General features: G+C 55.0%; 3 protein-coding genes across 3 annotated transcripts; 2 read left to right on the top strand and 1 right to left on the bottom strand.

Moving 5' to 3' along the window:
* Positions 1–851, top strand: COCSUDRAFT_34484 (hypothetical protein). Its single transcript, XM_005643274.1, has 2 exons — positions 1–465; positions 624–851. The coding sequence occupies exon 1, from the start codon at positions 205–207 to the stop codon at positions 415–417; it is 213 nt and encodes a 70-aa protein (XP_005643331.1). The 5' UTR covers positions 1–204; the 3' UTR covers positions 418–465; positions 624–851.
* A 1,546-nt stretch (positions 852–2,397) lies between these two features.
* COCSUDRAFT_9476 (dienelactone hydrolase) lies at positions 2,398–3,063 on the bottom strand (the record flags this gene model as incomplete). The annotated part of the gene is made up of 4 exons (XM_005643273.1): positions 2,398–2,433; positions 2,542–2,625; positions 2,741–2,864; positions 2,978–3,063. Coding segments are annotated over 4 exons (330 nt in total), but the record flags the coding sequence as incomplete, so codon positions are not given.
* A 477-nt stretch (positions 3,064–3,540) lies between these two features.
* Positions 3,541–4,517, top strand: COCSUDRAFT_45236 (hypothetical protein; the record flags this gene model as incomplete). Its single annotated transcript, XM_005643272.1, has 4 exons — positions 3,541–3,617; positions 4,018–4,090; positions 4,203–4,274; positions 4,413–4,517. 4 exons carry the CDS (start codon positions 3,541–3,543, stop codon positions 4,515–4,517), a joined length of 327 nt encoding a protein of 108 aa, XP_005643329.1.
* Between the last annotated feature and the right edge of the window lie 4,566 nt (positions 4,518–9,083).

Genomic DNA, 9,083 nt, shown 5'->3' with positions numbered 1-9,083 from the left:
CTGCTGCCGGGATTGGCTGCTGTGGGGGAGCAGCAGGAGCTGGCGATGCTGTGGGCTGCCTTGGCTGTTCCTTCACCGCAGCCGGCGCAGGTTTTGGCGATAATGGTGCTGGCGTGACTGGGGCTGGCTGAGTTGGTTTGGCGCTTGCGGGCACATTTGCAGGGTCCTTCCCTGCTGGGCCTGAGCTCCGAGGCTGTAATACAGATGGTGCTGGCTGACTGGGCACACTTGGCCCCTTGCCTTGCTGCAAAGCTGCAGGTTCAGTGGTGGATGATGGTGGTGGTGGACCTCCTTGCTTGGGAGCAGTTGAGGGTACACCTCCGGATCCTGCAGGTGGATTTGGTGCCGATTTGGCTGGCGCGAGAGTTGCTTGCGACCCCGATGGCTTTACTGGTGTCGTTCCAGTCGCAGGATTAGATCCAGGCCCATATGCTGGTGCAGGAGGTGGTGGAATGTGCTTTCCCTGTCCAGCATGCCAAAGTGTCTCTGAGGAAAGTTACATGTGTGAGAGCAGCGGATAATAAGTTCAAACATGAAGACAGCGTTACTTGAGGTGCCCTGTGGAAAGATGGGAACCTGAGAAAAATTCTACTGGCAATTGTTGACCCATGTGGATCTTACCTTGCTGCTAACGCGACTGACAGAAAAATGCCGAGCGCTCAAGGCTTCTGCGAGCCGCTTGGTAATTATCCTGCCACTAGAGGAGCTCATGATGTATAGAATAGCAGGCACCACGAACTGTATTCAACTTCTTACTATCTCATCACAACAAGAATGCTGACAATTGATGTGACCTTGTGTTCCAAATCGAGTCTATAGCATTATATTCTTAGCTTCGATGGCAAAGATTGATCTCGGGATACACGACAGGAGAAGTTCTGGATCTTTGCGAGCTGTTGGAGAAGCGCCTCAGGACTGGGATGCTTGATGCTGCATGATGTGAAGCCACATGGAAGTCACCCTGATTGGGTCCAGGAAATTCTGTCCTCTCTTTGTCTAGCAAGGCAGAGACGAAAACAAAGTGGAAGGGAGGATACATTTCCCATCACCAGATATGTGGGATGGAGAGCATGTTTGTAGACTGCTGGTCAATCAAGGCATGCATGTCAGAGCCTCTGAGGTCCTTCAAGGAGTTCTCGATCCGGAGTGGCGTGTCTCAATGGCATGCGTGGCATGGGTGACTCAGGCTGGCATGCCACTGGCAGTGGCATGACTACCCTCAACACCTTTGCCTCCTGATACACGGTGCACTGGGACTCTTTTTAGAAATTCAGTCATTGATCAACCCAGACATCTGTCCAACCCATCAGCGCTACTGTGGTGCCAGCCTGACAACAAATTGAGAACAGTCCAGCAAATGACCCCAGATGAACTCTAGTGGGACTTCAGTGTGAGGTCAGGAAGCACTACGCTGAACTTCAGGTACAATGCGATACCTTCAGGCTTGCGAGTAGCGCAGCGGCTGCTTATTAGTGGGATATCTGCAATATTGTTTTAGTCCAAATCAAATACCGAACTCTTGTTATACCTCCCGACAATGCTTCTGTGGCATTGCAGGTGACTCTTTCAAGTCAGTGCTGTCAGTGCTGACCCAGAATTGTCATCTTAAAAGCCTGTGAAGTCATGTTTGTCTTGTACCATACACAAGGGACATGCACCAGCGGACTTATATCCGCTTGGGAGTGCCTTCACCCCAAATGCTCCTTGAAGAAACTGAGGACCCTCTCCCAGGCGGCGTCCTGGGACTCCTCCTTCCCGAATGGAAGGCCGCCAGCTGCAAGTGGCATGCCCACTCTCATGACGCAGAAGCGTATAATCTGAGCTGCACTGGGTAGCTCTTGTGATTCAGTGCAACGAAGAACAGAACTGGTGATCAGGCAGCAGGTGCTTACTCTTCATCTTCTCCTTGATGCTCTTGCCGGCATTCATGAAGGCATGGCCTTCCCCTGGGTACACAAACACCTTGGCGCTGCCACCAGCCGTATTGATCTTCTCCACAAAGCGGGAAACAGTCTTCGCATCAGCAAAGCCCTGCAATTACGAGACACCCATATGTCAAGTACATTAGGGCACATTACTGCAAGTTGTTGAATTCGGTCAAAAGGTTTAAACCAATCCGTACTGTCTGCTCTGCACACTGGAAGGTTGCATTCACCTCAAAGGCATCATTCTCTCCAACATGGGCTTGAACAGGTACTTTGATTTTCTCTGGCTGCGTCCACACAAGAGGTTCCTCAGTGAGAATATGATCTCATGGCACTGAAGCTAGCTGCAAGGTCAGACAGAGGTTGTGCATGGCGGGGGACTGCAGCAGCATACATGTCCCAATTCTGCAGGTGGGGTGCCATAGAAAGGTGCTGCCGCATCAATGTCAGCATACTCGCCAGCCAGGAATGTCAAAGCACCGCCCATGCAGAAGCCAGTAGCCCCAACCTGTGCACCATGAAGACACCCAATTTCCTTGAAGCTGCAAGGGGATCATTTGCTCATTTGGTGGCTTGTTGACACGCATATTGGAAGTCTGGCCAGGTGCAGACTGACCTTTGATGATCCTGTTTCGCGCAGCCACTTATCTGCTGTTTTGATCTCCTCCACCGCAGCTTTAAAGTCCAAATTGTTCATTAGCTGCTCAAGGAGCAGGAGCATTAACATCCCAGCAGACATCCTCGCAGATTAAGTATAAGAGCAGGTGCATTCATAGTCACTAGGGTCAGCATGTGGTGCAAGAGAGGGCATTTACATGGGATGCTTCCTCAGCATCAACGCCGATTGAACCCTTGTAGAGATCAGGAATCAAAACACGGTAATTCCCAAGCTTGCTCAGGTGCTCTGCTTGCTCCTTAATCTCGTCAGTGACGCCCCACCTGTCGCAGGTGGACATCAACCCTCCATTTCAGATCCATCGAGTTGCCTCTCCCTGCTGAGAATTCTTAATCCTTCTCATCTCTTCCATTCGATCTACTAATATACAACTCACCATTCCTGCAACACGATTACTCCAGGCCGGTTCTTCGGCCCACCCACGAACCCAGGGATGCCCTCGAAGCTTGTCTTCTCCAGTGATGCGCTCATTCTTGTGCTGTGTCTAAACCCTGCGAGGGCGACCAGAAGCAAAACTAATACGACGCCAAGTTTGATGTATGTCCTGCGCCTTGAAGTCTCCTGCTCCCGATCTCTACATCCACGCATCGGGCATCAATCAATCCATACCTCGGTGCTGCTGATATGTCGAAAGCCTTGCAACCCTCAAGACGGAGGTACCTGAGCGCAGCAAGTACTTGTGCGCTTGCATGCACGTCACGACCATTTCTCTTCCAGAGAACAAAGCTCACGACACAATGACGAATGACATGACCCAAAGCCCTGGAGTTGAATCGTAGCTTCGGCACGACAGGAAGCTGTCCTTTTGACGTCGTCGCTGGATACGATATCTTCTCTTCTCCAACACGAATTCAGTCATATTGCAACATAGTTCGATATACGCACAACCAAACAACTGACCATCACGCCGCTCCCAGTACAGGCCCGTCACAAGTCGCTATGGCAGGATCCGATGAGAGCAACAGGAGCGATTCGGCTGAGCCTCAGTCTCACAAGGGTCCAAACCTGGTTCACAGGTAGAATTGTTTGACCAAAGCGGGTCAATCTGAATTGTGTCTCACAAATTGGGGTGCATTGCTCTTGCTGACCCAGTGCGGCATCCATCACGTGCAAGTTGATTAGGAGCGTGACACATTGTGCGGCTCCTGCAGCAATAACAACCTCCCACGTACGATTAGAGCCCGCACATCAGCGACTTCGGATCCAGTTCCGGACGGGAAGAAGCTGGATGCCGGACCAAAGTGAGAGCCATTCCTGTCGATTTACGGTTAGCTCGTACTTAGTGTGCTAATAGAGTGTACTTACGCTATCACTACATAGAATTAAATTAATATAATTAAGTTGTGGGTTTCACGTACATTGATAGGATGCTTTCAGCATCTGGTGCTGGTTTGAACAATGCTTGGGCTGTTGCAGGCATCACCCCAACATAGTGCCAGCTAACCACGGCGCTGCTATCACCGAGGCCGGGGAGCGAACACAAGCTCAGGTAGGAGCGAGCTGAAGAGCTGCATTATGATATGATTGAAATGTCAAAATGCCCCTGAGTCAATTGGAAGCTCTTCTCGTTAGCTTCTTGGAATGAGGTCCGCTCCGTGCAGGAGAGGGAGGACCGCAAAGCGCACGTCAAAGAGATGGAGCATGCTCGCAATGAACCCGGCTTCAAAACAACGGTACGCTCAAGATCTGTGCAGCACACTCTGCTCATGCAGACGCCTACACCATTCCTCAAAGTTTGCTTTAGCCCACAGATTGCAGCCACAGTGGCATCTGTTGCTCTTTCTCTGATCGATATGCTCATGCTGGTGCAGGACAGGAATCCGATTGGCAAGGATTCGGGCAAGCAAGCATCTGTGGCGAACAAGCTGATGGATTCTCGCAAGGCACACAATGGTGTCATGCAGTCAGACCGCTAGGCCCAACAATTTTTTGGGGGAGTTCCAAACTGCCTTGAACTCAGGACTGGGCAGGAGACTTCAGCATGGTGCTACCCTCTTGTCTCAATGATGCAGAACATGCCATAGAGAATTGACTATGGCAATGCACGAAGGGAGATCCCCCCACACAGGCACTGGAAAACCTCAACAAGGGAATTGTTCTGGAACCTTCCAAAACTTCACAGCTGTAATTAAAAAAGCAGTAACATGCAAGCGTGTAAGGTATTACAGTCTGAGGGGAGGACAGAGGAGCTTACAGTGCACCTGCCCATCATGTCAATTATTAGAGAATGTTTATGCGTGTGCGTACAGTGCATCTATATGCACTGCATGGTGTCTTGCAATTTTAGAGTGTCGAGAACTTTTCTGGATGTGGTTGATGAAATTGTCACTCACAGGTTACATCACATAAATGAGCTTTGGCACTGTTATCAACATGTGCGGTGCAAATCTGCTATCACAATAGTCTCCCAAGACTCATCAAACATGCGCGCTCTTATTTCAAGAAAAGAAGCAGCAGCTCCACCAAGATTCCGCAGAAATAAGCATGACAACAGAGAGCACAAGATCACCACAACACGAGTCATCGATTCAAAAAGGCAACTCGGACATAAGACTCCATTCCAATCTAGCTTGCACAGTTGCGTTCAAAGTTGTGTTTGAGCATATTTATTCCACATCCATCCTTTACTATACCAGCACATGCATGCGAAGCCACACCCATCAGATGCCAGGGCAAAACAGTGGATCTGCACAGAAGTGGCTTTCACTGTGATGGCTTCTGTGGGCCAGGAGGATTCTGCCGCTGTGCATCAGCAGCAGCTCCCGGTTGTGACTGCTGCTGCTGCTGCATCTGAGGCGGCTGCTCAGCTGCGCTGGCAAGCTGCGACACAGGCGCGTGTTGCGGTCGTGGTGCTGCAAAAGGGGCTCCAATAGGACCTACAGGGGCCGGCAGGGGCTGGCTTGACATGCCTGCGCGCATTGCCACTGCCAGCGCTGGTGGCTGTGACAGGCCGGGCTGTGCAGGCAGGAAGGGAACGCCCTGTGCGCCAGGGTGAAAGCCGGCCCCCGCCCTTGCAGCGAGCAAGCTGTGCAGCAGCGCCAGTGCTGGTGGCACTTGCCCTGCACGCACGACACTGTGCCTTTTAGCTCTTTGTCCCCACAGCCGTTGCATTGCTCATGGGCACCAAACAACACGGATGTGTCAATTGGAAGATCACACTTGCGTTCACATTGGCAGTCACCACATGTGCTCAAAAGTTTGCGGAGGCTGGATTGAGAAAGGAAAGCCTACCAGGGACAGCAGGTTGCATGGCGGCCATTCGCTGCAGCGCGTCCATATTCACTCCAAGCGGCTGCATCCCCGGGGCAGCCTGCTGCACCCCAGCCTGAGGCGGCAGCTGAACGGCAGCAATCTGCTGCAGCTGCGCGACGAGCGCCGAAGGCATCTGGCCCCCCGCAAACTGCGGCGCCTGCCCCGGCTGCGCGCCCGCCGCGGCAGATGGCGCCGGCCGCATGGGAGGCCCTCGCGGGGCTGCCTGCTGCTGGAAAGGCCGCTGAACACCTGGCGGCCGAAGCTGCGCAGATGGCACCGGCTGTTGCAGCCGGACATGACCCATCACAGGCCGCTGCAGGGGGCGGCCGGTGTGGCCCATGGACGGATGCAGCGGGCGAGGGTGGCCAGGGTACATTCCCTGAGTGGCCGGGGGCGGCGCACCGTGCAGGAATGGGCCCCCCTTGGGACCCGGGGGGCGCATCTGCTGCGGTGGCTGCATGCGGGGTGCCCCAGCGAACGGCTGGAGCTGCGGTGAAGCCACTGGTCTAGGCGATTGCGTGGGCGGCTGCTGCGATGCAGGCAGCGGCTGCTGTGGCTGCGGCGCCTTGGGCAGCTGCAGAAGCTGCGTCAGGGCTGCATTGCCAGCCTGCGACAGGTTGGGCCCACGCGTCACTCAAGTACCCACGCATATACAGACTTTGGCGGTGCAGGCATGACTCCTGCACGCCAATAATTGGCGACGCCAAGACCAAAGCCGACACGCAGCAATATGACATGATAAGACTACAAAAGAACATGTCAAGATCAGAAATAAAACCATAGACAGGAGAATCCCCGCTGAACTCAGAGAGTATGATCATTGAGAAGAGGAAGACGGCCCCACACCTTGATGCCTCCAGTCCTGACGGCTGTCACAACCGAAGCCAGGTGGCGCAGGATGCCGCGCGAGCAGGGGCCGGCCGCACGCCGCACCGCCTCTTTCACGGTCGCCGCCTCCGCCGCGCCAACGCTGAGCAGCATTGGCTGCTGCCGCGGCGCCCCTCGTGCCGCCGTAAACGGCACCGCTGGCTTCGCTGCTCCATTGACTGGAGCGTCTGCGGCGGCCAGGAGGCCCTGCAGATCGCGCGTCAGCTCTTGCGCGGCCGCTGCTGTGCCATTCGTGGGCGGGGACTCTATATATGCGGCTGCAAGCACCGACTGCAACCCCTGCAGCCAAGCCCCAAAACCAGCACTTTAGTGCCATTTGTTCTTAAATTTGAATTTTTCAAGCACAAAATTTACTCACACCCGACATTTACAGAGAGACTCTGTTCGAGCATTGACTAACAAATTGAACATGAGCAGCAAGTACAGATGGGAGTGAAAACCTCACCGCCGTGCTGCAGGCTGGATTTCTGCGGGACAGCCACACCAGCTGCTGTGTGAGGGATTCCAAGCATGCGGCAGAACTGCCTGTCTGCACTGGACCTGCTGTTGCTGGCTGCTCCCTCGCTGGGGCACTCGGGCGAGGGCCTGTCTCTGCATTGGCCAGAGGCTGCGCACTGCCCACATCTCGCGGTGGTGGAGTTGCAGAACCTGCTGCGGAATCAGATGCCTGTGCTCCCTGCTGTCCCCCTGGCACAGCTGGGCTGCTGCTGGCCATAACTGGAGACGCTGCTGAAGCCACAGGCAGCTGAGCCGCGGGCTGCGCCTGCATTTGGGGCTGCCCAAGACTCATTGCCGGGCTGCTTATGGACAGCCCATTTGCCAGAGCACTGCTTGGGGCGCTGGACTGCGGGATCGGGCCGGCAAGGGGTGCCAGCTGTTGGGGTGCTGATGCAGGGATGAGAGGTGTGGAATAGGCGGGCGCAGGCTGAGGCACAAGCGGCGACACCGGGGTCGGCCGGATTTGCGGCACGGCGGCAGGTGCCGGCACAAACATGCCGGCAGCGCGGCTGCCCTGCAGGGCTGCCAGCAGCATCTGGTACCGCTCCCAGCACTGCTCCGGTGAGCGGAACTTGGACTGCAGCACAAGGAGAGCCAGATTCAGCAATCCAGCCTTGCCAACAATGGTGTAGAACCTTTAATATTGTCAGCACCCCCTTTGACAGAGCATGCACCACGCAGGAGCAAAATTCACGCTCCAAACTGGTGAAAGGCCAGCTGATGACACAAGATTGGCGGCTCTAGAGGCACCTCTTGAGTCTGGAGATCTGCTGAATGCTCAGGTAAAAGTGGTGACATGCATGGGATTGGGTACAGGGTGATCACCGCCTGGCGGGCGGCGGCGGCTGCGTTGACGGTGAGGGCGGCAGCGCCGGCTGCCAGGGTGGTGCTGATGAGCTCCCAGACGGCTCGCCCCAGCTGCTGGCTCTGCGCTCCGTTGCCATTCCCTCTGCTGACCCCCTCCTGCACCGCCTCCTCCACCATCGCTGCCAGCACCTGCCAAACGCCATCCACGTCAGTCCCACCGCGCACCAACAATGTCTTTGGGGCGGACTCCTGTTGGACTGCGTCACAGTGTATGTACAGGACTATCCAAGTATATAAAGCTCATAGTAACGGGGCATGCATAGGGCTGCGTGAGGAAAGGGGCGCCTTGAATGTACTTCATATGCGTCATTCTAGGGCAGAAGGAAGAAGATCAGAAGCTTACCACGTCCTCTGACACGTCCCAGGGGATCCAGGTGTGCTGGGGAGGCCGCAGCTGCCCCACCGTGGCATACTTGCGCGCAGTGTTGTATGGCCGTGGCGTGTGTGGCTGCGGCGACACAGGGGCCGCAACTGGTGTACCGCGGTAGGGGCCCGGCTGAGGCATGGCTGCCCCTGTGAAATGGCACAGTATTGCATTTCAGAACCTTTTTATTCTTTGCAAAATTTATGAGGAAACATCATGGACATAACGTGTACTAAACTCATATGCAAAGCTCAGTCAACCAGGTGGAGAATGCAGCATCTCTACAATGTAGAGCAGAATGCATTGGAGAAATTTGCAGTGTCTTTTGTGGCCGCCAAATGCGTTGTAGAGTCTCATGTGGAGGAAGTGAGGATGGCGACAGGGGTCTTATGAGCCTAGGATATTCACATGGTGGAGAGAGCAGGTCCAGGATGCGCGCACCGGTGGGAGGCCGCTGGAAGTGCTGTGGGAATCCGAGGCGCGCGGGGGGCGCCTCGCTGAAGCGGCTGCGAGGCCGGCCATTGCCGCCGCCCTCCACCTTGATCCCCGGCAACGGAGCAGGGCTCGGCTGCTGCTGCTCGTACCGCACGCGCTTCTGCCCCTCTCCATACCC

Source organism: Coccomyxa subellipsoidea (genome assembly GCF_000258705.1).
Source record: "Coccomyxa subellipsoidea C-169, whole genome shotgun sequence".
Lineage (NCBI taxonomy): Eukaryota > Viridiplantae > Chlorophyta > Trebouxiophyceae > Coccomyxaceae > Coccomyxa > Coccomyxa subellipsoidea.
The sequence above is the reverse complement of the archived record's forward strand: the minus strand, read 5'-3'. Positions and strand labels throughout refer to the sequence as shown.